The sequence below is a fragment of the Dendronephthya gigantea genome, unplaced genomic scaffold (genome assembly GCF_004324835.1).
Source record: "Dendronephthya gigantea isolate DGI-Jeju-01 unplaced genomic scaffold, DenGig_1.0 000021F, whole genome shotgun sequence".
In the NCBI taxonomy this organism is placed as follows: Eukaryota; Metazoa; Cnidaria; class Anthozoa; order Malacalcyonacea; family Nephtheidae; genus Dendronephthya; species Dendronephthya gigantea.
This window is the reverse complement of record NW_021163031.1, coordinates 1,308,584-1,336,107: the sequence shown is the minus strand read 5'-3', so window position 1 is coordinate 1,336,107 and position 27,524 is coordinate 1,308,584. Positions and strand designations below refer to the sequence as shown.

The window sequence follows — 27,524 nt, the reverse complement described above, 5'->3', positions numbered from 1 at the left end:
CCTACTTTTTGGTTTAACAATATTTCATTGTCAATTCATTGCGGCATGCACCGTCGCATGCACCCATTCACGTATCGCGCAATACTTGATATAAGATATTAACATTAATACTATTTAGTACCGCGGATTAGAAAAGACACTTGCCTCGACACTTTGCAACGTGTTGTCACTTGTCATTTCTTATCCAAAAGAAATGCGCGATTATTCACTTGGTTTTGGAGAAGCCAACCGATGCAACTTGTCATTGGCCTCGTTATTTTTGGAATCTAAACAGACTTGATTGATTGAATGTCTTAATTATGTATCTGAGTGTTTCTACAATTTAACGTTTCCCATAAAAAAATCTTTGCCAGAAGAGCAAGTCCCCTAAGAGCAAGTTTTGCGGGCTCTGGTTTCGAGATTGCAAGTTTTCTCGTTTCAAGTCTCTTTTTTAGTTGATATAAGTATGATCATTTTAATGAAAGTTATTGAAATCTGAAGACGCCAATTCCTTTGTAATATTCGTGTTCCGGCTTCGATCAGGGGCTTTGTTATTCAGACGTGATCAGTATCACTATATCACTTAACGCACACATTGACAAATCGCGTCAAGTCCGCCAACCGTTTGTGAGAATATTTTTTCTCTTGCGTGTGGTTGGAAGTTTCCTTTAAGCGAAACCAAAATAGAAACAATAGAGTTTCACGTAGATTTTAATCTCTATTCAAGTCACGGACAGACTTCCGTTTCGTCGTTTCAAAGCGAGCAAAATCTAGACAGCGCGCAGACGAATTTACGTCTGGTAGTATTACCACTAAGAGGAAATAAGACATCGGATTATCTATTGTTTTTAATACTTTCGGCACTTGAGAAGCACGGCATTTTAAGCAGACCTCAGCAAATAGGGATACTCCCATCGACTCCCACCTGCTTGAAAAAAAAAGGACGTGGCGTTTGTCATGCACCCTTTGAAGTCGGAAGTTGACGGAGATAAATAGATGTCTTTTGGTTGAATATAAAAATGTTGTCAGAGTAAAATGTACATTATTTTTGACATAATACGGTAAAAAGATACTATCTTGCATAAAATTATCAGGTTTCGATTAAATCGATTACAAAATTCTCAAAATTATCAGGTCTCAAAATTACCGCAGGATGTTTCCGCTTTGATACAGAAAATATCAATACTATTTTCCAAAATTTTCTCAAACTTTTTTTGTAAAATTGAGAAAGTTTCGTTACCTTGATAAGCGTTAAATATATTTTTATTCGCAAAATAACAAAAAGTAACCTTTTCTTAAGTGCTGGTGCAAGTAATTTGTTATCGTTCTTAATTAATAACCACACTTTATTAAATGCATGCCTAATAGCATGCGGCAATGCATCATCTGATCATCAACATGTACTAAACTAGAGAAGTAGTAAATTAAATATGTATATGCAACACAGACCTAAAATCAACATTCAAACATATAAACTTGACATTTCTATTCATTTCTGTCGTAAAAATGCGTAAAAATATCAATTGTTATTACTTTTACTTCCATTTCAACACGACATCTTTCCTCAATTAGTCAATTTCCCTCTCAACATTGAAAGGATCGAAGTCGTGCAACATCTCACGAGCTTGGACTGCATATAAAAGCACCGGTAAATTATCAACAGTTCATTGCAAGAAGACTTCCCAACGATGGCACAACCAGAATTAGCTTTTCTTGAAATCGAAGCAGGTAGGCCTCCTCGGGACCTCAGCAATATAAAATTGAATGAAAATATCGAGATTACCAAAGGAAGTTTGGATGCTCTCGCTCCGAAGGTCAGGCAATTTGTAATAGAATGTGCAGATTTATGCACTCCAGCAAAACTTTATGTTTGCGATGGAAGCGACGAAGAAAACGAAAGTTTGCTCAAAATGCTGCACGAAGAAGATGTGATAAAGCCTTTAACAGCTTATAGAAATAGGCAAGTAATAAATATTTCAAAATATCTTTGAATTTCAGAATTTGTAACCAATATTACCGCGCTTTACATATTACATTTTAAATGCTGCATTCTGACTACCACGACTACTTCTTTATCTAGTGAAAAAATTTTTGTTGTGATTCTTAAGATTTTTTATCCATAGATAGTCTATTTTTTACCGAATTAATTAGATTACTTTTAATATTTTATTATTTCTATCCTGGATTGGCCATTTATGTGTTAATGCTATAGCTATTAGCCTATTACAGCATATCGTATGAAAATTCCCAATGATGAAATATTTTGTTTATTTAGTTGGTTAGCACGGACTGACCCACATGATGTTGCTCGGGTAGAATCCAAGACTTTTATCTGTACTGAGAATAAAGGAGACACCATCCCAACACCAAAAGGTGATGCTAAAGGAAGGGTTGGTCAGTGGATCTCTCCTGAGAAATTGAAAGAAGAAATGAGCAAACGGCTACCTAAATGCATGTCAGGTAAGACAATTTCTGGAAAAAGTGATAAATGTTTTTGCTATATGTATTTCGAAAATAGTATTAGATGCAAATTATAATTTTGTTTATAGTTTTGTAGATTTATATTTTCACAAAGTAACTTTCATGTATGTCGATTTTTACAATAATCTACATTATTATATTTGTGTAGAAGACTCAGTGTGTAGTTTTTACAAACATTGCCACAATTTTTTAGGTCGAACAATGTATGTTGTTCCTTTCTGCATGGGTCCACTTTCCTCCCCTCTTTCCAAGGTTGGCATTGAGTTGACTGACTCTGCATATGTTGCTGTATGCATGAGGATCATGACCCGCATGGGGGCAGCTGTCCTCAAACGGCTTGGAAATGATACCTTTGTGCGGTGCCTCCATTCTGAAGGTGTCCCCCTCCCTGCCCCTCCAAGTGAGTATCATTGGCCATGTAATCCTGACCAAACTATGATCACCCATATTCCGGTTGATCGTAAAATCATCTCATTTGGAAGTGGTTATGGTGGAAACTCCCTTCTTGGAAAGAAATGTTTTGCTTTGAGAATTGCTTCAGTGATTGCAAGAGATGAAGGATGGTTGGCTGAGCATATGTTGGTAGGCATTTTAACTAGAATTTGGGTGTGCAACTTGCTTACAGCTTGCAAATGTAGCCTGATGCCCCAAAATAGATGTTAAATGTTCAGGTTTTGTGTGGCATCATAGGTTCCAGTTGTGGTCAGATTTGTAAAAGTATATATTAAAGTTAAACCAATTGAAATCTGTCATATAGATTCTTGGTATAACCAACCCTGAAGGCAAGAAGAAATACATTGCAGCTGCATTTCCAAGTTGCTGTGGCAAGACAAACCTGGCCATGATGACTCCTTCCCTCCCTGGCTGGAAATACGAGTGTGTTGGAGATGATATTGCATGGATGAGATATGATGACAAGGGTCATCTAAGGGGTATCAACCCTGAGGCAGGTTTCTTTGGAGTGGCCCCTGGTACTTCACATAAGACCAATCCAAATGCTTTGAAAGCTATTCAGTCAAATACAATTTTCACAAACATTGCTGAGACTGACGATGGCCGCTATTATTGGGAAGGTATGCATGATGCTAGTTTTCATTAAATATTCAGAAGACAAGAAAATATTAATGTTGTTGATGTCATTAATTCCCTTTTTCATTTACGCGGGAAACCTGTTGTTACACAAGGATTGATAATTGGCTCCGTAAAACTAAGGAACCAATCAAACTTCGTGTAACATCAAACTTTCCGCGCTTCACATTCTTATGAAGATCTTTTTACATACTTGGAAGACCGGATAAGGAGCGGTTAGAAATAGCCGAGGACTGATGGTGGAGATGAGCTTATGTTTGATGATATTGTGATCTCAAATAATAGGTCTTGAAGAAGAGTTCCCTGATATTGACAAACTAACAATCACGGATTGGCTTGGCGAGAAATGGGAGAAAGGTTCTGGAAAGAAAGCAGCTCATCCTAATTCTCGTTTCTGTGCTCCAGTCTCCCAATGTCCCATCATTGACCCGGACTGGGAGAAGCCTGCTGGTGTCCCAATTGAAGCCATTCTCTTTGGAGGTCGTCGTCCAGACGGTGTACCGTTGATCTATGAATCCTTTGATTGGGAACATGGTGTTTTCCTTGGCGCATGCGTCAAGTCAGAAGCAACTGCTGCCGCTGAGCACAAGGGCCGTGCTGTCATGCATGATCCATTTGCAATGCGGCCATTCTTTGGGTACAATATTGGTCACTATATTCAACATTGGTTGGATATGAAGAAAAGACCAAATGCTAAACTACCCAAAATCTTCCATGTCAACTGGTTCCGTCAGGAAAATGATCAATTCCTTTGGCCAGGTACGTTAATCGCTAGTATACGTTGGTGCGTTTAATAGACTTAAAGTGATTTTCCTGGAAGGAAAAATCGTTTTAATATGCTTGAAATTTGCCAGGTTTTGGTGAGAACTCCCGTGTGCTGGAGTGGATTTTCAAACGATGTGACGGCGAAGACATCGCGGAGAAGAAATCCATTGGTTACATTCCAAAGCCTGGAACCATTAACACGCAAGGAATCGGCGTTTCCAAGGAAACCATGGATAAATTGCTGACCACTGACAAGGAGTTCTTGCTCAACGAAGTGAAAGAGCTGAAGAATTTCTTTGATGTTCAAATAAACAAAGATTTGCCGCAGGAAATGTGGGATCAGCTCAAACAGCTTGAGGAACGTGCTAATGCTATGTAAAGACATGAATGTTCGTTATTATTACCTTCATAATCGACCCTAAATAATTCTGTTAATTTTTTGTGTTATTTAGTCGTGAGTTATTTAGTATTAAAGGTCCAACCACTTTGACTAGGTAGACTTGTCGCTATAAGATAGAAAGCTGACCATTTTGGCCGGAGTGTAAAATCTGGCTTTATACTTTTGTTTCATTTTATATCTATATGTTCATCAAAATAAACTAAAATGACACGAATTGTGACGTGCTTTTTAAGTAGTGTAAACCCTACAAATGATGTCTCGTAACTTGGCGATATCGCTGGAGAATTTTAACCTTGTCTCTTTCGCAAAAATAAGCCTGTGAACGAAGTTGCCTTAGTTGCCTCGCCAACCACTTCGAATCTATGATGCGAGCACCATTCTCGTAACCAGAGCCCTTCTTACGCGCGGTCTTGAGAAGGGCTCTGGGTACGAGAATATGCGAACACAGAAAAAGAAAAGGCCAGCTGTCGATATTTGTCCCACTTAGCATGAGGATATAGCCACTTAAAACTACGACGAGCGCTAGACTCGTTAATTGATTATAGGGATAAAAACATGCAATAGACCTTTCCTATAATGAGGTCAAACGCGGAAAGTCTGAACAAAACTATCGAGCCAATAAACTTCATCGTATAACATCAGATTTTCCTCGTTTGACGTCATTATGGAAAAGGTCTATTAAATGTTTTGATACAGAACCTACTCGTTTTTCTCACGTAAAGAAACATTTTATACTCAACATATCTCTTAGTGACTAGCCATTTAGACACAGAATGCTTCTCTTGTAACATTTTGTTTTGAGAATTATGCATGTGTTATGTACAGAATTTGCATGTCCTGTTGTCCATCGCCTTTACCATAATAGTCCGACTCAAAGCAAATTGTTTGCCGCTGATAAGCTTAGCCGGAATGAAGAGAAGTCGGGTAAATTAAAAGATGAGATAAAGAATTGACATGATATTTGGTGTAGTGTGTTTCTTGGTGTAGTGTATATTTATCCCTATATACGCATCTTATCCACTTCCTTATCAACTTTAAAAACATGTTAGCAAAATTACTGTAAAAGACCATGGCAATTTTGTAAAAAAGGGCCAAAAATCTGTAGTCATCTACATCAAACATTTGACATGGTCATTAGTCGTACAAAGTTTGTTTGCGAAGGTTTAAGCTGAACTCAAACAAATCTCGTTGGCAATTGATTACTTATTGACATTTCGGCAGCTTTCTATTCTTTACGACCCACTTGCCTAATCCTTTTACATTCTTTCCACTACGTTGTTACCATGGAAGGCTCGTTAAAAGTTCTTTGTATCACGTTTCCATACCAACTTAGCCGAAAATTTATGTCTAACAGTAACAGTGTCTTCATTTTACCAGGCGACAACTGAATTCATGTGTTATCAAAAGTTGCAGAACCTTCAAAAACGTTGTGAGTACATTGAATGACTTTAATATAACCAGCAATTCAGCGAGGTTTTCTATGTACTATGATATACGTATATACATAAATATTATTGCAAAAAAATGATCATATGTATACAAGCATGTTAGCAAGACAAGATAAACCTCAGCTACTAATTTATTGTGATTTATTTACCACAAATATGTTTCCCCAATATTAGGCAGTGCTCGTTACATCTATACTTTGGTTTATTAACAATATTTAAGCAGTCTTCGCATGTAATTCCAATCAGTCTCATCTTGTCATGTGGAAGGCGAACGTATGCAAATTTAATTGCAATCAGTATACAAGTTTAAGAACATGCTGTTACGAACGATAAACAATTGCGATACGGCGAGGATATGAAAAACTAAAATTCAAGTTTAAAACATCATGGCCGTGTTGTTGGCTTTAAGTTTAAGATATATCTGGATATATTGATAAACACAGCTACTCTATAAAGATACTATCGATCAGGGCGACATTAGTCTTTGGCCTTGAAACATACAGAATGCAATGGCCGATATTAAATTAATTTGTCGGTAATGATTTCTAATCCTTAGTCGATACGATTATGGGGCCATTTGCCTGATTCCACCTAAACCTCAATTCACATTCATCATTACAATTCTGATGATTCTATTCCTATAATCGAAAAGTACCGAAAATAAAATACTGCACTTCCCATTTCCCGGCCTTTATTTTTTTGATAAATCAATTATCCTATAACATCTTGACACTAGAAATAAATATACACCTGAAAAAACAGGTGTTCGTTGAAGATAGACAATATATAGTAACAAAATACACTGCCTGGCGCCAAGGAAAAACATAATTCATTCAGTCGTAATCATACAATTTTTATGGCTATATTAGTATATATAACTGCTCGCTGCATGGATGAATTGAATGTCAGGCACTTCGTATTCATGATTTAAAGGTATTTCAGATATATTGTCCCTTAGAAAATTAGAATTATGCCGTATGATTGCAATATGCTTTTCTTAATATACAATTCTTGTTGCTCATGCAGCTGTGGTTATCGATCCAGTTCAAGTGTTTGAGCACCCAGAACTTTCTACGGTCAGTCAAAAATAGCACAGTCAGTAGCTACACACGTTTCGATATGACAGAGTCGGATACAAAGTCAAGCAGTCACGCAAGTTTGAAAGAAAAAATCCCAAGTCAATCAGGTAAGCAGTTATACTTAAAAATGAATATAGTGTTTTAACAGATGTCTTGAAACCATGAAATATGTGTCGACGATATAAGGCCGTCTACATGTTAAAGCAACAACAACTGAATCATCTACAATTCGTCAGAAAGATAACAATCAGATTTTCGAACGAAGGCTCTGCCTGTTTTCTCAATTAACTTCCAGACGAAGGATTATTTCGTTGAAATGTCGCAGTTTGTCCCAGTTCAAATGGCTTGACTCTCCAGTGAATGTATGTTTTACTCTGAGGATCTCACAAACTCTAGGTTGGCCAAGGTAGGACTGGTTATAATAGTGGAATCGTGATAAAAGCCTAAAGGTCATGTTACACCACTCGTGGGAGAATTTCGGCTTTCGATAAGTTATGCGAAATTTTAGTGATTCTAAAACGCTATTTACATTGCGAGTGATTGTCAAACATTGTCGCGTGGCGACATAAGATTATCCTTAAAATTAACACCCCTCTTAATTCCAAACCTTTTCCAGAACGTTGCCCAGCCCCCGTTTGATTGCAAGTTATCAAAATATGACCTTCGGTCGGCAGTTTAAAGGAGAACTTCATCCAGTGACAGTGATCTCAATGCATCAAGTCATCTTGATCCGTCCATAAAATTTTTTTTTTCTTGCAGAGGACGAAAATTCGGGGGAAAATATGAGCTCAGAGTCCGCAGGCAATGAATTGAAAGAAGGTGGTGGTCAAACTGCCGATGATGTAATGGCAGGTCAAGTGCCAATCGCTGAACAGAAAAATACGGAAGACGCCATGGAGGTAACGGAGGAAAGTAAAGAAAAGGGAAGTGATAATACGACAGATGAAAACAATGAGGCGTCAACCGGTGGAAGCGAAAGTGGAAATCAGAATGATGTTTCAGCCGATATAAAGAGCGAAAATTCCGATCTGGACGGCAAAGATACGGAAGAAAACAATGAAAATTCGACGATTACAGATGTGCCTAAACCCGAAGTTGTGAATAATTCTGATACAGACGGGGCAACGAATGACGCTGCTGAAGTGGCTGTAGTTGATGGAAATGCCTCGGAACAACCAAAGGAGCTTTCAAATGAAGATGCTTCAGGAGATATTGCTCAGAAAGTGGAAACCACTGAAGAGGTTAAAGAAGTTTCACCTGATGATAAAAACAATTTAGAATCTTCTAAGAGCAATGAAAATAACGCAGTCAACGAGACTAAGGAGGACGCCGATGATAAAAATGGCGAGGAGCAAGTAGCAAATGACATTGGTGATGTTGAGGATCCTAAAGTTGATGATGAAACAAAAAACAATGATGAAGAGAAGCATACGGTGGAAAAAGATCACGAAGATATTGACAATCAGAACGATATAAAACTGGCGGCGACAACACCGAATGACGAAGATGCGCCAAGCGAAGAAAATGAAAAGAAAGATGAGTGTCATCGCGAGGCAGTCGATGAAGGAAAGAATGATGATAATGATGCTGTGGAAGAAAATAAGAATACCGAACAAGATAGCAAAGAAGATGAAATAGGAGCGGGTGATATTGACAACGGAGGCGATGAAGGACATACAGAGACATTGGTTGAAACATCTATTGAGGAAAGGGGTGAAAAAGAGAATAGTGGCAATGATGAAGGATTGGTTGAAAAACAAACTGAAAATAGCAGTGCTGATTTGATTACTACAGACACTGATGAAAAGGATGCGAGAGATTCTTTGGAAAATACTGTTGCAGCTGCAGATGAAGAGGCACAAGAAAAAGCATCTCAAAAGGACGAAACTGTACCCCAAGAAAACGAAGGTGAAATCGCATCAGGACCAGAAGCAAATCTCGAAGATAGTCCCTCTCAGGTTTCCAGACAGGAGGATAACAAAAGCGAAGTACCAAGTGAAAATATCGATGATCTTGTTGACGAGATACTAGCAGACACTGATGATGTTGATGTTGGGAAGAAATCTGACGGTAGTGAGACAAATGCTAACACAGATAAACCAGAAGTAACCGATGATGGTTTAAAGAAAGCTGATGGTGATGATAAGCCAGTTATTACCAGCGAATGTTCAGAGAAATTAGATGAAGATGGTGAAACCGGTAAACAGGTAGAAGGAACATCGAGTATTGACGTCGATGTAAATGATGCTAAAGATATTAATCAGGCTGAACAAACCGAACAAAGAGCCGCAAGTGGCAACACTGCATATCGAGTACAAACAGGTCAGAAAAAACTCATCTTCTTATATTTTGACTGAAATATTCCGTAATTTTTATCGAGTACACCTGAATTTAGCGACTTCTATAGAGCTCATGTTATTGTTTTTATAGATTACCTTACACGTCAAGTTATAGCAAAACAAGAGAAAGAAATGTACTTGGAAGAAAAGTTAAATGAGACGACCAGAGATCTTGAGGTGGCTGAACGGAAAGTGAAAGACCTTCAACTACGTTTAAAAAGATTTGTAAAAGATGACGAAGCAAAGGATCAAAAGATGAGACAAATGGAAAGAGAATACAAAGAGCTGACGGATCAAATGCAACGAATTGAAGATTCGCTTCACTCAAAGAATACAAATAACAACATAGCTGAAGTTAAGACGGAAGAAAAACAACGTAAGAAGAGCAGTTCGAGAGTGTGTGTTATATTATAAATTTCAAAACTTTATTCATTTAAATGACAGTCAAGATTTCCGCTACTTTTATCACGAAGCAACACGAACAAGTTCAGCATGATTCACGCCAGAATTTTTAATAATTCGCTAGTCAGTTATCACATGCAGGACATCTTCATGATAAATTGTATTGACAGTCTTTCTCAAGTTGTTCGTCGAGCTTTAAGCTTTGAGAAATTCAAATCTTTGTGGATAAAAACGTGTGGATAAGTTATGAACGTTTAGATAGGGGCCCTATTCATCTAAAAACTAATCGTTCGTTGGCATGTATCAAAATCATTAATCGCGGAAAAATTGCAGGTGTGTAAAAGGGGCTTATCGAAAATTATCGAACTCCGTTATATAATATATTTAGCAATGTTTTCTATTTCGAAACTTGTCATGCACGTTTAGCTACAATTATCAATTATTTACATATGTTCAAAAGTCGAAAACTTGTAAATTAATTTTGCAATCCAGCAACTTAATTATTACCTTTCTTGCAAGACATTTAACGTATAAAACACTCCCCCAAAACCTTGTGAATCATCCACTGTTAGGATTTGAATGCTTCAGGTGTAATGAAGTTGTAGGGAACTGCGCGAGACAACAGATGATTTCATTGTTCATTTTCGAGCATTATCAGTGACAGTGTATGGTCAAATTTACCGACAATATTAACTTGTATATTTTAAAGTAACATTGAACTCTATTTAACTAGTGTAAATAATATTTGTGTCTTAGTGTGTGAATTTCATTCAACGTTGTCACGTTGAACATTACTGTTTGACTTTTATTATTTTTATTTAAAATTAAGGTGAGCAAAACAAGTTGAACTACAAGTACAGTGTGTTTTCGATTATTATAGATTCATAAATATAGTTTGACCATACTCTCATACAGATGCAGGTATGGTGTATAGCAAATCATTCAGAAATTATGACGTTATAGTTTTAATGTTTGGTTCATGTTTCTTTCTAACAGATGCAAAACACATAGTCATATGTTTCTGTCAAAATACAGGATATCAAAACTCTAAAACTTGTTTTATTCGTTACGTTGGGTCGAGACAAGAACACGTCCTAGAAAGTTCGAATGTCTAATCTAAAAACTTTCTTTTCTTCGCCGTATTCATGTAAGGTTTTAGTCGCCATTCAACATCAGCCTCTGTTTGATCGACTGTACCAAGCCGTATCTCGTAAACTAACCAAGGTAAGAGTAAAGAAATGTTTCAATGTACATGCAGTGCCAGTCATTTGTTATACCTCGCAAAGTAATAAAGTGCATGAGAAAGATCTTGATTGAAGCAGTCTGTTTTGTATTTCTACATAATTGTTTGATATAAAAAAATATCCTAAATTTTTAACCTTTCATTTCAAATCTTGGTCCTATCTCAGAGAGTTCTATTTTGCCTTCCACTTTCTTGTAACTATGATGCCTAGACATGAGGAAAATCAGTTAGTTGTTTCATAGGCTTAAAGTATTGGTTTAAACCATATTTGAAGCATACCTGAAAGAAATATAGTCATCCTGGTTTGCAAAGGTGATTACTCGCTTACTTTCGTCTTTAGGCACTGGGAATAAATACTTTAGGATGTTTTTAACCTAATTAATACATAAACATATTATTAGTTTATACATAATGATAGAAGTATACCATTTTGTAATAGTAAAATGTACTGAAGAACTAGTTTAATGTTTTGAATAAGGGTAAAAATTTGATTGTGTAATGAAAATAACCTAAGAGGGGATTTCACAAAGAGCTAGAAAGATAAAACAATATCTTTAGTTACAAAGTGTTTTACCCTTTCGCCAAGCTTGGATGAAAATTTGTCAAAGATTAAATGAGGAAAGACTTCAGACATTGTTCCAATGTTTGGTATGTCATGACGCATCACCGTATTAGAGAGTGTGAAGTAAGCTGTGGGACCATAAGGAAGATGACATACAACAAGACCATCTGAAAAATAAAAGATTTTCATTTATTAACTTTTCTAACAAAATTCAATTTTTTACTAAAGATATACAAACAATAGCAAACAAACAATACACATAACCCCTTGCATTATGTACGCGTAAATATTAATTACTTATACCAAGAAAGAAACAAAGAAAAAAGCAAGCATTAAAACTGATATGGAATTGAATTAGGAAGCAGTCAATATAATGATGATTTATCAGACATTAGTTTATAACTCTTATCATGCCTGGCTCTCCTCTATGTTCGTGAGCAATTATTAAATCTGTGACATCATTTGCCCTGCAAGCTTGAACCAGCTGACTCATAACATAGTTTCCTCGATTTAGGCGTTGGCTGTTTGGAAATATAAGTCGAAGTTCTTTGGCAAATTGTTTTAGTCTTGAACTTGGTGAATGTGATGTGGTAACCATGATTTTAGGGTCTTCAATGCCAGACCATGCATACTCATCATCCACATGTGTTGTCACTTCTAGAAAGTAGTAAAATAGGTCTTTGAAAAGTACTGAAGGCCAAAATTATATACTGATATACATATACATATACATACTGATATACATTTGCTAAACTTACTTTCATGAGCTTCGTCGTCAAATTCTATTGCTTTCCGCAGTTCTCCTTCATCACGTCTCAGCTCAGTTGGTATTGGTTTACCTTCTATATTCATTAAAAATAGTGTTTACTGTTAATACAAGTGATTGCTTGAAATTCAGTCCTTTGGTGCTGTTGACAGACATATTTTGTCCCATAAATTGGTTATTTATCGGAGAGGCAAAACAAATAAAACACGAAAAAATTAAATCTAGCAAATGCCTGCAGATATTTAACACATGGCCAACACGTGGAATACTCGCCTTGAAGGGCATTCTTCAAACGCTTTTTCCTATCGTAGATTGTCCTTTCTTGGTCTTCTACTGACTTCTTGTAAATGTATTCCCTCCTTTGTCTTGCCTGTCGCCGTAACTACACAAAAACAAAAACTAAAATTTTTGTTTTGTTTTTTTTCCCCTAAAGAAAATTGTTTCAACTTACCATTTTTGATGCTGAAGTAAACAATGAGCCTGCAATGCAAAGCAATTGCATGACTACGGAACGTCATTTTATAATGAAACAAAGTATCGTTGGAAATTTGCCTATAATATACTGTGGCAAAATTAAAGGGGAATGTAGTGCAAATGGCAATTAGGTTAAGCGGTCTAGTTACGGCCCTAACTGATATACTGATTTATACAGATCACCTTCACCCCTGTGGCTCTGGGTGACTGTACGAGATTGAAGGCTGCTGTTGGGGGTGGATATAGGTGTGACTGATCCCCAACTGATTATTTTTTAGTCAAGAGATTGGGAGCGAAGACGCTAATCAGCGAATTGACAATAGAGGGAAACTGGGCCCTTAATCTAGATATTTACAACAACTCTTATCACATCTCCTGATTTGTTTGTTTTAATTAATTCTATTTTTCACAAGTACGTGGACGATGAATAATGTCTAATATTAATGATAACATTACATTTCATAATTCTGAACGTGTTATTACGGCTATTTCTTGCCCAGGAAATGAGCAGCGTTTGTAGAATTTCTCTCATTTTAACTAACGAGTCTAAACATTTATAGGTTGTTTATCTAAAATTTCGGTTGTTTTAGAGTTATTTTTTTCGCTGTTGTTTGCTTTGTTCAATTTTAAATAACTCTCTTTTTTTTCCTCCAATTCATCTGAGTTTTCGTGAACAGTGACTTGTTCAATATTCTTCTCGATGGTTTGTGTTTCGTCTTCCAAAGTTCTACTTTTTGTTGCGTTGTTCTCGACCATAACCAAATCGCTTAACAATGGTTTAGGTGTTCCGTAATAGTGACCATTGTAGCTTCCAGTTTCCAGAAAATGTCCACACCTTTCCATTTCAATGAATTTTTCACGACTTATGAATACGTAGTCGATTCCTGGCTCCTCGCCAGAACGAGGTTGACGAGTTGTGCCTGTAATAACGTTTTGAAAGGGAACTTTAATGGATATTTATGGAATTGGTAAAAACGTTACAGCTTTGGTCAGGCGTAGTCCAGAGACAACAGGAGTCTCGTGTTTCCCAGTCCCCCTCAGTGGTTTCCCTACGTTAGACCGAAGCTGTTTATAGCCATTATAAACAACCATTTGTCAGAGTTTTACTCTAATCATGAACCTCTAGACAGCAAAACATAAAAATTAAAATGGAAATAACCCAAAAATACATACATGGAACTGTCCTTGCATACAAATTGTCTCTGGTAGCATCTTGTAAATCAATATCAACTTCATCAGTGTTTGGGAAATCCTTGCACAAGAAATCTCGCATGTCCTTGTTGATTCCACCACCTGAAATATTAAAGTGGATTTTCGTTTGTAAGATCACGGACGTAATTGTCATAAAAATGACAACAATTTTACTCCGGGTTAATAATCCCAAGCTATTTTTGTCACTGATGTAATCGCAAACAGTTTACTGATTGCATGGGAATGCAAACAGTCTCATGACTAGTTTATGATGTAGTAGAGAAAACTGGAGAGCCCGCGAAGAAAAACCCTCGAATCAAAGGAGAGAAGAACTATTATTAACTAATCATTCTCAACCATTGTGAAGCATTGTACCAGTTGTATGTCAGGGTTATTCTTAGGCCAGTTTCAGACGTCGACTTAAGTTGCATCCGTTTCCGCACTGAAAAATTCAGGCCTCAGGCTACGTTCACACGTGCTCAAGTTCGTCTGGTGTACGCGTCTGAACACGTAGAACCCGTCAAATTTTTATCCTGCACCTGAGCCGGTCGGACAAATTCAACATGTTTCTAAATTCCTCCGGTCCCGTGTAAACGTATTATAATATAAGGCTGTTTTCCACTGCATGTCACGTTTTTTGCATGTACGTACACGTACAGTACATAAAAGTTTCAAATCATACTTATAAAATCAACGATTGAATACATGCACAGGGTTGGATTCTGTTGATGATGCTTGAGTGTGCTTTTTCTGGCATAAAATTAATCATACAACAGCTTAGATGGTTTTAAACTTTTACGTGCGTGTACGTACGTCATGGTTGACGAAGGCACGCTAACCAAATTGCATGGCTTCAGATATCCAACGTCCTAATAAGGTTTTTTATTTTTCTGGCTCATTCTTAGCGCGCTAAGTCTTATGACTAAGACAATTCCTATTTTTGCCTTATATGTATTTTTTCCTCATTTAAAACTTTGAATTAAAGAAACAACTCTTTATACGTTTATTACTATCGGAAACGTTTAGTAGGTCTTCGGAGGGTACGAGCATTAATAAACACGTCTTTCAATTATCCATACAAATTGTACAATTAACAACAAATTACAGCTGAGAATAGTTGGTAATAGTTTGTAATATCCTTATATAGATCAATATTGGGCAGTTTTGTCGTTGGCTTGGATACCAAAAAACAAACCGAGTGTGATGGAAAGTTTTGATAGTCTCATAGGGTGACCCTTTCTGAACTTCGACACGGGTTCCACGTTTGAAATCGTGTGCAGACGCTTATCGAGTCTTCTAGTTTTTACTACACAATAATAATCCCTAGTATATTGTAAACAACACCCACACAGTAACCAAGCCCAGTGGCAGTGATTGTTTAGCTATGTTTTAACTGAATTAATTGGCATTGTCTTGGATTTTACGGTGATAGTAAACTTACAAATACATGCAGAAATACTCGCTTCTACACATACAAGCAATATAGGTAGTATTGCAGATTTTCTCCGACAATAAAGATGGTCATGAGACTCATGAACAAAGTAGACTTATTTTTTGCTTGTTTATGTTCCTACGTTCTCAGGCAATTATTGGTCATTTTTCAAACGTATATCTTCCGGTAAACTTGTTGAACAAAGAATTTGTTTGTATATAAGATGTGAGTTTGCAAAATGAATGCAAATAGGAAGGATTAAGAACGATCACATGATGGTGTTTTATCCTGTTTTGGTTGCTGTGTCGGGCAACTATTAATGAACTTGAACTCATATTGACTAAACAGGATCATTCCCTTGACTGCAGAGCAAAATGCTGTACGATACTTATAATAAATATGAGAGTCTAACAATCAACATATAACATATAATGAAACGTTACAAATAAATTGTTTTTTAATTGTTTTGATGGCATTATTAAATGTTATATGTTTTTTTTGTTGGGCTCTCATATTTATTAAAAGAATTCGTTTTCCGCCTAGCAAATCTCTTGCTGTACAATACTTATAGCAATGACGTTCGGTATCGTCTTTCACAGGAAACTCTTTCATTGAGTCTAAGGTCTCAAATTACTTCACAAATTTATATTATCACATGCAGAATTCGAGGACGTAACCAATATTGATCCGCAGACCGAGTTTAACTAAATGATGACTTTCAAAGTGACTCATTATTTATTGCATGCTGGTAACGAACTACAGAGTCCAAAAAGCAATCGATCATTGGAATTTGTTCGAGTATTTCCAAGTCTTTCAACGCGGAAAATTTCGACGAAACATTCCTTTGCCATGACAAATATTGGCTTTTTACACTAAGTAACAATGCAAATTTAGCTTCTGCATTCTTTGTAGTATGTAAGTATGGTAATATATGCACAAATAAACTAACAGAAGCGCAGGTAATTCTTTCAAATCATGGAAATGTTTCAGTTTTAAACTGGAATTACCGGCGCTGAATTTGTACCGTCAATTTGTACAATGATTCATTGAGAATTGAGATCATAAATTGTAGCTAGCTTCTTTGAAATAGAAAAGAGTGTTTTGTAAAACTATCTGAAGGTTTTCTTTATATATATTTGAAGTTCTCTTTATATCTTTCAGGTAGTATATCTAATTACACTTCGTAATACACGCGATGTAATATATTTTCAGAGCTATTGATAAAATCATATAGACGATTATCTCACATATCAAACTACCATATACTGTGTAGTGAACGGAATGCAAAAAATCTTTATATCTGCGCTGGTTATATATTGTTAAAGAGTTCATAATTTATTAAAATAGGTACACCTAAGCCCATGCATTTACCTGGCTGCACAACTTTAAAATTCACTTTCCTGCCAGCTTTGTTAATAAGATTCATCAAATCTTTCAAAGTCAGACCAACAACCGCTTCTTCGTTGAGTTCAATCAAAATGTCTCCGACTCGGAAGCGACCTTTTCTGTATCGAGTTTTCTCTGCAGGCAGATCTGCCACATATAAAAATTCACCATTCTCAGCACCTCCCTCTATACGGAGCTGTAACCCTTCGTGAATTAGCGAGACATCTCTCACATTTTTCGACCAATGTCGCTGAGATTTTTGGCTAGCGTGAGCTGGCATTACGTAATTTGAAAATCTATAGTGGAACACAGTATCAATATGGCTTGATGAAGATTGTGTTACGAACCCACTGTCCGCGGCGTATAAAATTTATATACTCTTTATAGATGTTTGCTGTATTCCGAATTTAATGACACTGAATCACTAAAGTGGCTTGGTACTTGTATATATGATGGCAATGATGCGTCCTTCCAATATCATTACGTCAGGATTTTAGGAATACTTTGTGTGAAACGAAGCGATAAAATTAGGTTAATTTGGCCATAAATGTCATCGGGGGTCATGAATTCATCAATAAAAACAACAGGGGGTATTCCTGTGTAGGTGCATGAGATTTAATACACGACTTAATCTAGCAGAAGAAGATTAGAACTTTCTTTCCACTGATCTCATTAATGTTTTGTGGTTTTGAACGAGTTTTGAAAATGAGGTGAAATGGTGGATGAATATCGTAAAAGAAATCTTCTACGCAAAAAGACGATAGTGCTAGTCAAAACCAACCAATCAATATGAGATGATAAGTATACAATTGTCATATAATTATAGAGTTTGTCAACTTACAACAAAATAAACGATAAAAGTACTAAGCTTTCGCTTTTATGTTTGAAGCATCAATATATGTGAGCAATATAAACTACATCAGATGATTACTGGTAACTGATTCTTGAGTCGCCGGGCAATCTTTGAAAATTGCGGTTTTTTGCTTTACCTTATCAAACAGCAGGCTCAGCAGCTGATCTCTTATCAGGCGGTGCGTGCCAAATAGAGAAATGCGTCAGTTGTTTAGTTCAATCAAACAAACGATGCTGATTTTTTAACAAAACATGAAAGAGATAAACTTGATCTTATATATTTTCAATAATTTACCATTTAACAACTGGACGAACCACTAAAGTGGTTGACAGCATATAAGTTCTATTTATGTAGTATATACATGATACATCAATAATTGGCGAACGTTGACCGATATATTTGTACGAATTCACTGAGCTGTACAGTACAAGTACAGATCAAATTCAGCCAGGCCGAGGCAGTGCAGTGCTGAGACTTTTATCACGTAACCTTGACTGAATTCCAAACGGTTCAGCACATGTGACAAATACATAACTTTTAGATTAATTGCTGGCATCCTGTTGACCAGTTGCCCACACAAGTTTTAAAAAAGCGGCAACTCACTTTTAAATCTTGTTTTCCAGCAGGATAGTACAGGCTCCTTAAGTAGAATTTTGTGTAATTACTCAGATTACGCCCAACGAATTCACTAGCTCTTGTTTGAATTTAACTCTTATGTAATCAACAATTTTGATTTTCTGCCTCTACTACTACTGAGACGAATTCATTTGAGCAATTCAGTCATCAAGCATTGCAAACATATTATAGACATTTGTAGTTAACAAAGTATCTGAAGGACAAATTTATCATAATACGGGATTATGACGACCTTCTAAACATACATAGGGATAAGAAAAGCATAGTTCTCCCACGTGTTTTGAGTGATTACGGAGTTTAAGCTTCACATTTTCGTAACTGAGAGTGAAAACTTCATTTCCTCCATCTTAATCAATTCCCAAAAATCAACGATTGCGTGACCGTGATACAACTGGATATGGTCCTATATATCCTCCAAAACTACTTTTGAGGTATCCCTGTCTCATTTTTTCCTGTTTCAACTCTGGTAGTGGTGAAAACCTCTAGTTTTAGAAGGTAAACTTTTCCGTTGCTTCAGCTAAACCTGAACAGTTTGTCCGAAGAAGTTGAGAGCGAGTAATCTAGCTAGTTATTCTACGGTAAAAAGTAGTAAGAAAACCAAGCAACGAACGAGACGATTTTCACCAGTCGCCAGGGTACTGTATATTATAGACGATTTTCACTATAGCGCTAATGATTAGCGCTAATTTAGAGCAAAAAAGACAATGAAACGAAGTTTAACAAACGACGTTTTACAATCATTCTCTTGTATGCGCTGCTACAGAAGTGCCCTTTCACGAAAATCTGCACCCTTTGTGCTGGCAACGTTCTGGCAGTAAAAGAGTTGTTGGCCAATGGACCTTTCCCCTTTTAGCTTTCAAGCGCGCAATGCGCGACGGTAGTTGATTTTCAAGGTCAATTTGAGTTTTGGACTTGTGCCGTGGTTTCACAATGTTCAGTAAGAAGCAGAAAGAATCGGCAAGGTTTTCTTAATAACAAAATCGCTTCTAAGCAGAGCGATATCGCAACTCAAAGTTGCTTATTAAATAAGGTCTTATAGAAGTTATTAGGCTGGAGTTATCAGTCAATTTACATAATAATTAGTAATAAAATTATACTAAAAATGCAAACCTGGCATTTTGTCAATAACCTTTTTGTCAATCACATCTGGGTAATGAAAATTTTCATCCAAATACTAAATTGGTAAATTAGTGCGATTGCGGAATTTTGCAAATTTTTGTATTTTATAAAATGTGGCAGTCGGCCAAGGCACGAGACGCAAATTTGGTGCGTCGCGATGCACTTTGGGTAGCACGCTGGACAAGGAAGACCTCTTCAAAAGAACATTTTGCGTCGAGCACATGGTCTACCAGTCTCAGTGGTAACCGAGAAAAACAGCTTGAAATATACTTCAGATTGTGTTTAAAACCAGTCGAAAACTTAACGGAGACTTTGTTTTTTATTTGACGTTGTGGTTTGGAAATCCGTGCAGTTTTTGAACACTTTTAGACTACGAGTTTTTTTAACACGCAATTATCAAAGCGGACGAGAGGAACTATTTACTATACTGAAAGTAAGCGAAAACTGTCTTTACCATGTCAAATACTTGTTTAAAACCTCAGCGAGTTCTTATTTTTACCATGATTTCTACCACAGTAGTTTTGAAAATGGTCCAAAGTGTATTAATAATTTTTAGATATTTTACTTGTTTTATAGGCGAAGGAATCTGAGGATGTCGACTATAAACTCGATGACTTGTTACGCATGCAACAAAACAGGTCATATCAAGCGTAATTGTCCTGAAGGTGGCAATCGCAGTGGCGGTCGAGAGAGAAGAGGAGGAGGAGGTATATTCTGTGTTTCAGATTTTAGAACGATCGTATTTAAGGTTCATCCCCGTCTAAGCGGCAATTTATTTGTTTAGCTGTTCTTAAATTGTATTTCATCACACATGCATGTGAAAACGTGTTCTGGCCTGCGCTCAAAGTATTTGTAATCGGTACCAGTAGAATTCTCGATTTCTGGCACTATATACCGATAGCCTGGGAGCCTACTTTTTATTTATTAGCAGCTAGATTTGCAGTCTTGAAAATATTAAACCAATTATTTAGTAAAGAAAATGTGGACGAGAGCTATAAGGCCCATAAATGGTACTTAGTGAGAAAATTTGTTGTGGATCATTGGAAATTGTTTTTCATAGTCTTATATACAAATTCTGTTGTTAATTGTTTTGCTTTGAACTTATCTGGTTTTGAAATATATAGTGTGCAGTCAAAATGGCCAGTTGCTATTCTCTAATGAATCTCTGCACCTTGCAGTGAATTCAATCCATCTATATAAACTTGGTGATTAGGAGACTCAATCTGCTACATTTAACCATTTTGTAAAAGTAATTTCTTAATTGAAAATTGATTTTAAATGTTTTTCTATAATGCTTGCTATTCAATGGGAAAGGACTCTTTTTGTTGAGCAAGAACGCTCTTTTTTTTCCAAATGAGTGTGGGTGAACTTTTCAAATACAGGCCTGTGGGAGAAGGGGGTTGAGTATCAGAAGGCAATTGAGGGGATCCTGATCCATGTGATTGAAACCAAAATAAAATTATCTTAGTAAGTCCTAGCATTCTTCTTTCCTTTCAAGGTTCCTGTTATAACTGTGGAGAGCCTGGTCATTTTGCAAGAGACTGCTCAGATAAAGATAAAAGGGAAACAGGTAAAGATTAGAACTTTTTAACTAAAATGACTTCGAAATGGCCTTTTTCTAGTCTTACACAACTTTTTCTAGCCATATTCAGAGGGTTTTGTTATTTTTGAGAGTAGCAGGTGAATTACAATGCCAGTGCTTGTGCTTGAGCATTAAACTCTAATATCTTTGCATGTGAATAACATAGCAATTTCAAATTACTGAAAAATAATATTTTTTAAAAACACAATGCTTTGTATTTGAACAGATTTGAATTGACCCACTATTGTAGTTTCTATCGAAATATACAATTTTTTTTTGATATGGTAAATGAGTATTTTAATGCCAGAGAGTATATAATGGTAATTGAAAATAAAATGGCTAGTTACTGGCTTTTTAATTAAACCCCTTGAACCTTGCAGTAAATTCATTAATCCATCTATCAATTGATTGGGTGACCTCACTTGCTGCATAGCAGCTTTAAAGAAGCATTTTCACTTGACTAGGAGCTTGACTTTAAATGTTTTACCATATGTCTTGTCACTGATTAAGAAAGGACTCTCTTTTTTCAGCAGGAACTGTGTTTTTGTCATACACCATGATTGGGTGATCTTTCAAAACACAGGACTAGGGGGAAGGGGGGCATCAGACTAAAATGAAGTGACCTTAGTAAGTTCCAGTATTGCCTTTCTTTTAAGGTGGTTCTGAGAGTACCTGTTATAACTGTGATGAGCGAGGCCATATTGCAAGAAATTGCTCCCAAGAGAAAAGTAAAGATGAGATTTTTTTAATAGACTTATTTGATACAGAAATTTGTAAAAAAGAGTATAATTCACCACGAATGTAAAAAGGCAATTCCTTTTAGGATTTACATTTCTTTTCAGCTGAAAATTTCAATGTGCCTCAAAGTTTGATAATATTGAAGATATATTGAAATTTAAATAAGAATAATGATATAATTTTTTTTTCATTTATAGGACTAAAATGCTACAACTGCCAGCAGGAAGGTCATATGGCACGTGATTGCCCTAGTGATCCATCTGAGGGTCCTAAGTGTTACACCTGCAAAAAACCAGGACACATTGCTAGAGACTGTCGAAGTGTTGAAAATAATAATTAAGTTTATTTTAATATACTCTTGGATTTCTTTAATATTAATGTGATGACTGCTCAATGAACTTATATTATAAGGCTTAGGTCTATATATATAGTTAGACTTAAGCCTTATAATCACATATATATTATCATATATGCCTTATTGCCTTACCAAATGTTCTTGTTTAAATGATGCTGAGATATCATTTAAGGTTGTTTTTAATAGTTCGTGAGTTGTGTATGAATTGAATGCTCTATATTTTCTCAATAATATGTTTACTTACATATTTGGACAGTTACATTTTTAATTATTGGTATTAGAGCCATTTTATCTGACTTGGATCAGATAAAATAAAATAAATGCTTTATCCTGTCTGGGTAAGAGATTGGTCTAGTTGCTTCTTTTACATGGCCTGGTTTTGGGTGTTTAGTATTTAGATGTTTGCATATCCCAGGCTTGGCATGTATCCAAGAATCAGTGACAAGAGTACTTAAAACCCTACATTCTGGATCCCTGTTAGTTATTTGGAAAACGCAACTCAGATCTACGCTCAACCAACCCCGTACCCTGTGATTCGATTATATGACTCGTGTTCTTTCGAAACTGAGGTATGGCGGACCCTTATACCTGCTGAGTTTTAGATGGGAAACTTGCTAAGCTACACACCATAGGCCAAACAGATGCGATTGATTCATTTGATTTATGGTTCTGGGTACGGGTTGAGCTACACCACCAGTGTACCGGGGTGTCTATTGTAATATTTTTATGTACCTGTGATAGATAATTCATGATCATATAACATTTCCCCGAAAATGTCTCATCTGATTAAAGTTGCTAACTACAATTTTATTAGTAAATGTAATAACTTGATCGTCAGTGCAATCGTGTAATAAGGAGACGTGCGCAATCTCAAAGATCGGGAAATGGAGATTGAGAAAGATTTTCGAATGGAGTTTCTGGGTTAGGTTTCAAGCGATGTTATCTAAAGCGTGGTCACCAGCATGCGCCAGTAACAGTCCTTTGTGTTGACACGAGAAGGAAGTGCCACATGTCACATGAGTTAACAATCGTAAACATTAACATCAATTTGTAAAGAGACCTGTTCTAAAAGTGCTTTTACTAGCTTTATCTACCTAAAAGTTTATCAGGACGGACCTATTATTGTCACACGATCACGGAAAGGCAAACTTCGGTGTAAGTTATAGTTTATTTCCTGTTTTTCAAGTGTGTTTGCTTGATTACTACGTTTAAATTACGCTACGTGTATTTAATACTGTATCTATGAGATAGGGCAATAAAGTCAGATACTATAAGTATCTTTATTTAGTTTGAAATGTATAAAAGTAAATGTAGAGCAATATTTTTCAATTTCATTTGATCAGTTTTTGTGAGCACACGTACACTGCTAGTTAAACGTACTTTTGTGGAATAATTAATAAACTGCTCAAAAGTCAAAGCCCTGGCAGGTCCTAATAAGTCGTTGATATGAAAGCTAGCTGGTCATTATGAGTTGCAGTGGAAAGAACAAGTTAGACTTTCAACATTCATGTTATCTTTATTTAAAGAAATTTCTTTGCAAACAAGTTAGTTTGACTGTATAATAAATTGCCCAGTTAACATTTTGGGGGGTATGTCTTGGATCAAATTTCATTTTACTGTAGTGACTGTACAAAAATACTGTTGCAGGGACAAAGCCCTGACATGAGATAAAATTGTGTTCCTACAACATGTTGTATAGTGCAAGGGAGTTATTTGACATGTAGGAAACATTATTTCCTTAAACAAATTGACCATAAGTCCTTTCTGTCACAACTTTATTGTCTTATTCAAATGATGCAGATTTTTAAAGAATATATAATAAATGTGAATAATTTGCTAATTGAAAGGAGTTCCAGGATTTTTAAAGGTCATATTCATTACAACAGGGATGTTTCAGATAAAATAAAAGTATTGCTGGAAAATTTTGCACTGTCAATTCCGGTTACTTATTTTCTCATAACTAAACCTTTTAACTTGATTATAATCAATATAGTAAGGCAGAAGATTGTTGAATGAAGCTGCATGAAAAATTACTGTTTTTTCTAATGTACTCATGATACACTGGCAGATATTTTTATAATTTATAAGATTCATCAGCATTTAACAAATACATATAGAGTAAAAAGTATGAACAGTGGGATGTATTTAGAGATTACCCTTTCTGTGTAAGTGTCACTAAAAGCTCTTGGTATTTTGTTTATATCAGTATCCTAATGTATTCATTAGAATATATTCAGAAGAGAATGTCCTGTTATAACTGTGGAAATAAGGGTCACTTATCCCGAAATTGCTCAGAACCAAAAAACCCATCCAGAGGAGGTAGGTCATAACAATTTCCCTCTATTTTCATGTTTGCAACTTGAATTTGTAAGTTTTTAACATTTAAATAATATATATTACAGGATTCAAGACTTGCTATAAATGTGGTGAAGCTGGACATATTGCAAAGGATTGCACAGAAGAAGAGGGTATTTTAAGCCATTTATTTTTTTTTCTGAAATGTCCAAATTTTATAGATTTTAAAATACTTCTGTGGTGAATAATTTGGATTTAATTATGTAATTTATAATAAATGACAGCCTGTATGAAATAATTGTACAAATGTAATCTGTACAACTGGAGAACTTATTAAGTTTTAATCGTTTTTAGCTAAATGTTATAGCTGTAATCAACCTGGTCACATTTCACGCGATTGTCCAACTGGCAATGGTGATTCTAGTACAAAATCCTCTTGTTACAAATGTGGCAGAATAGGGCATAATGTTTACAATTGTTCTGAGGACAACGAGACTGAGAGAAACCCAGGAAATAAAGGTATTGTGTCAAAAGATTAATAAAAAAGGATTACAACCAAATTTTAGGGTACAAGTGAAAGTGCTGTTTAAAGGGATTGCGGTCTGATTCCAAGGGAAATTTTGAATTTGGCTAATGTGATTTCCTACATTTTAAGGGTTACATTTTTCAGAAATATTAATATTATATTATTGTGAATAAACGAAACCTAATTCAATTGCACATTTTGCAACATAGGCTGCGGAGGATGTTGGGGGGGGGAGTTCCTTAGCAGAACTAAAAATTGTATGTCAAATATATAAACCATTTTCAGCTGGTACTTGTTACAACTGTGGTGGTCGTGGACATATCGCCAGTAAATGTAGCAGTGCTAGGAGATCTTGTTTCCGCTGTGGTATGGATGGCCACCAGGCAAAAGATTGCTCCAAGAAGGAAGATGTGTGTTATGAGTGTCGTGATCCAGGTCATATCCGAAAAAATTGCCCAAATTTGGCTCCCCCAAAGTGCTACAGTTGTGGAAAGGAGGGCCACATAGCTAAAGATTGCTCTTCTGAGTGATGAAATTTTGGACATTAAAACGGATGTCGAAAGTAGAACACTGGTATGAAAAAGGAATAGTTTGAAGTTTTAAGAAAACTGTGAATTGTAAGATAGATAATCCAACTATTTTACTAGGGTATATCAGTCTTATATTTCACACACGATAGGTTTAGAGGGAAGGGTTGGATAATTGGAAAAATGGTACTTAAAGAGATTTAAGAGGTTGTTGTGGTGATGTGCAGAAAGAATTTTGTTCCTATGAGCATAACATCAAAGTAGTGTCGAGTTGCGAGTGGAGAAATGGTATGTTAATTGGTTTTGAAAACTGCATGTACAAAAAGTGTAACTGACTCAACAGCGCACAAAGATAGTAGAAACATGGTTTAGTTTAGAGAATTGGTCTGGAAACCAGGGTTTCAATAATACATTTTCAAACTTTAACAGTGAAAAGCTCCGTTTACACTACATGAAAATTTATTATTGGCACGGCTGATATTGCTACCCGTACAGAATTTTCTCCGTGCATAGATCACCAATACAAAGTCGGATGAAATTGGTTTGTACAGGTCGTGGCAATAAATTAAAGTATATAAACGGGGCTTTAGGATTGAGGAAAACAATGAAAACTCTAAACCTGAGCACAGTGAAACAATCGTACAAAAGAGAATGAACAAAATTTCTAAAAAAGATTTGAACAGTGAAGCTGTCTCAACATTAAATGATTTAAATCGTAGCTCATTATGACGCTTCGAAGTTTGACGAATTTTCAGACTGTCCTCTTGACTTGACTGTGTTAACTATGACGTGATAAACCCAATGGTTGGTAGCTTTTCTTTGAGTTACGCCATTTTTACCTGTTCGAACAATTTTTATCTTTTTAAAGTTCAAGAGATACTTTCCAGCTTTTCTTTTTGTCCTAATTGTCAATGTCCAAACCACGGAGTTTTGACAATGGTGTTTTTCATTTCGCCAATTAGTTGTAAGTTATTAAACAACTGGTTATTGATAAGAACAGGGCGTTTATAAGATATCTTATAACCGCCCTGATAAGACTCAGGTGTATATTCTCGAGATGGTGCTGTATACTGAGACTACTAAGCCGGCAGTTGGAAGAGTATTGGTTTGTGACTCAGAGTAGCACCATCACAATAGCGAGGTTCAGATTTGACTACCACTACGACTACCACAACCTTTGAGGGAATATAAACCAATCAAATGCGATAGGTCTATCAGACTAACCAATCACGAGCTTAATAGATTAGCGAGAGGTAGTGGTAGTGGAAGCTAAATCTGAACCTCGCTAATATAACTGCTAATGGTCTTGTTTTCTTGGTATTGACTTGTAAATGAAAATTTTGAGTAACGGCTAGAATAACTCGACAATTGACGTGATAAGTTGCGGGCGTTTGTCCCGCCCGTCTTTCCCTTACTCTTTACTCATTTAATACCTCGGGCCAATATTTTTGAAATAGAATTGTTCACCATTCAAATGAACTTTTTTTTCATTTTATCCTAATTGCGCAAAGTTCAAACCCGTTCTGCCTGAGTTTAAAAAGGCTTAGGAAAGGTTTTTATTTTGACGCTGTTCACATGAGCTTATTATGATTGTATGATACACACAGTGTAATTACATTGTAAATATATAACACAAATACACATATTCCTACATAATACCAGGGTGCGTATATATATATATTATATATATATAATATAGGCCCTGCATGATACATATATATTACCAATCGCATGTAATTTTAATTCGACCTACGACATTCCATCATGTACTGTAATTTATTATCATAATTAATAATAATGGAATTAAAACTTTCGTTCAAAATTCAAAAATGACGGCGCATTTTCTAAACCCATTGA

The 27,524-nt window shown here is 36.0% G+C and overlaps 5 protein-coding genes across 6 annotated transcripts; 3 read left to right on the top strand and 2 right to left on the bottom strand.

Moving 5' to 3' along the window:
• Positions 1–1,581: 1,581 nt before the first annotated feature.
• Positions 1,582–4,928, top strand: LOC114521865 (phosphoenolpyruvate carboxykinase, cytosolic [GTP]-like). The gene is made up of 6 exons (XM_028542434.1): positions 1,582–1,939; positions 2,255–2,439; positions 2,654–3,042; positions 3,218–3,533; positions 3,835–4,308; positions 4,404–4,928. Exons 1-6 carry the CDS (start codon positions 1,668–1,670, stop codon positions 4,691–4,693), a joined length of 1,926 nt encoding a protein of 641 aa, XP_028398235.1. The 5' UTR covers positions 1,582–1,667; the 3' UTR covers positions 4,694–4,928.
• Positions 4,929–6,037: 1,109 nt separating this feature from the next.
• LOC114521777 (uncharacterized protein DDB_G0290685-like) lies at positions 6,038–10,836 on the top strand. Of its 2 annotated transcripts, XM_028542317.1 has the most exons (4): positions 6,038–6,143; positions 7,189–7,348; positions 8,001–9,563; positions 9,672–10,836. In XM_028542317.1, the coding sequence occupies exons 2-4, from the start codon at positions 7,282–7,284 to the stop codon at positions 9,992–9,994; spliced, it is 1,953 nt and encodes a 650-aa protein (XP_028398118.1). In that variant the 5' UTR covers positions 6,038–6,143; positions 7,189–7,281; the 3' UTR covers positions 9,995–10,836. The 2 variants fall into 2 exon arrangements, with proteins under 2 accessions (XP_028398118.1, XP_028398117.1); XM_028542316.1 differs by lacking the exon at positions 6,038–6,143 and having other exon boundaries at positions 6,154–7,348.
• Positions 10,837–11,036: 200 nt separating this feature from the next.
• LOC114521778 (U3 small nucleolar ribonucleoprotein protein IMP4-like) lies at positions 11,037–13,010 on the bottom strand. The gene is made up of 8 exons (XM_028542318.1): positions 13,005–13,010; positions 12,827–12,935; positions 12,546–12,629; positions 12,202–12,444; positions 11,800–11,954; positions 11,505–11,599; positions 11,362–11,432; positions 11,037–11,197 (listed from the first exon to the last, which is right to left on the bottom strand). The coding sequence occupies exons 1-8, from the start codon at positions 13,005–13,007 to the stop codon at positions 11,094–11,096; spliced, it is 864 nt and encodes a 287-aa protein (XP_028398119.1). The 5' UTR covers positions 13,008–13,010; the 3' UTR covers positions 11,037–11,093.
• A 395-nt stretch (positions 13,011–13,405) lies between these two features.
• On the bottom strand, positions 13,406–17,544 carry LOC114522019 (membrane-associated guanylate kinase, WW and PDZ domain-containing protein 2-like). The gene is made up of 3 exons (XM_028542619.1): positions 17,022–17,544; positions 14,201–14,320; positions 13,406–13,947 (listed from the first exon to the last, which is right to left on the bottom strand). Exons 1-3 carry the CDS (start codon positions 17,314–17,316, stop codon positions 13,574–13,576), a joined length of 789 nt encoding a protein of 262 aa, XP_028398420.1. The 5' UTR covers positions 17,317–17,544; the 3' UTR covers positions 13,406–13,573.
• Positions 17,545–19,814: 2,270 nt separating this feature from the next.
• Positions 19,815–27,346, top strand: LOC114521939 (cellular nucleic acid-binding protein-like). Its single transcript, XM_028542514.1, has 9 exons — positions 19,815–20,077; positions 20,221–20,351; positions 21,143–21,214; positions 21,883–21,954; positions 22,162–22,293; positions 24,546–24,638; positions 24,722–24,787; positions 24,969–25,133; positions 25,426–27,346. The coding sequence occupies exons 2-9, from the start codon at positions 20,237–20,239 to the stop codon at positions 25,668–25,670; spliced, it is 960 nt and encodes a 319-aa protein (XP_028398315.1). The 5' UTR covers positions 19,815–20,077; positions 20,221–20,236; the 3' UTR covers positions 25,671–27,346.
• Positions 27,347–27,524: the final 178 nt, after the last annotated feature.

Coding starts and splice junctions, on each gene's coding strand:
- LOC114521865 (XM_028542434.1), top strand. CDS start 1,668: ATGGCACAACCAGAATTAGCTTTTCTTGAAATCGAAGCAGGTAGGCCT. Junction 3,043..3,217: donor GGTTGGCTGAGCATATGTTG/GTAGGCATTTTA, acceptor TCTGTCATATAG/ATTCTTGGTATAACCAACCC. Junction 4,309..4,403: donor TGATCAATTCCTTTGGCCAG/GTACGTTAATCG, acceptor GAAATTTGCCAG/GTTTTGGTGAGAACTCCCGT.
- LOC114521777 (XM_028542316.1), top strand. CDS start 7,183: ATGCAGCTGTGGTTATCGATCCAGTTCAAGTGTTTGAGCACCCAGAAC. Junction 7,349..8,000: donor AAAAATCCCAAGTCAATCAG/GTAAGCAGTTAT, acceptor TTTTTCTTGCAG/AGGACGAAAATTCGGGGGAA. Junction 9,564..9,671: donor TGCATATCGAGTACAAACAG/GTCAGAAAAAAC, acceptor TTGTTTTTATAG/ATTACCTTACACGTCAAGTT.
- LOC114521778 (XM_028542318.1), bottom strand. Junction 11,600..11,799: donor CATCCAAGCTTGGCGAAAGG/GTAAAACACTTT, acceptor TGTATTAATTAG/GTTAAAAACATCCTAAAGTA. Junction 11,198..11,361: donor ACCAAGATTTGAAATGAAAG/GTTAAAAATTTA, acceptor TACCTTGGTTAG/TTTACGAGATACGGCTTGGT.
- LOC114522019 (XM_028542619.1), bottom strand. CDS start 17,316: ATGCCAGCTCACGCTAGCCAAAAATCTCAGCGACATTGGTCGAAAAAT. Junction 14,321..17,021: donor TTTTAAAGTTGTGCAGCCAG/GTAAATGCATGG, acceptor TTAATATTTCAG/GTGGTGGAATCAACAAGGAC. Junction 13,948..14,200: donor GTATGCAAGGACAGTTCCAT/GTATGTATTTTT, acceptor ACGTTATTACAG/GCACAACTCGTCAACCTCGT.
- LOC114521939 (XM_028542514.1), top strand. CDS start 20,237: ATGTCGACTATAAACTCGATGACTTGTTACGCATGCAACAAAACAGGT. Junction 21,215..21,882: donor TAAAGATAAAAGGGAAACAG/GTAAAGATTAGA, acceptor CTTTCTTTTAAG/GTGGTTCTGAGAGTACCTGT. Junction 22,294..24,545: donor AGACTGTCGAAGTGTTGAAA/ATAATAATTAAG, acceptor TGTATTCATTAG/AATATATTCAGAAGAGAATG.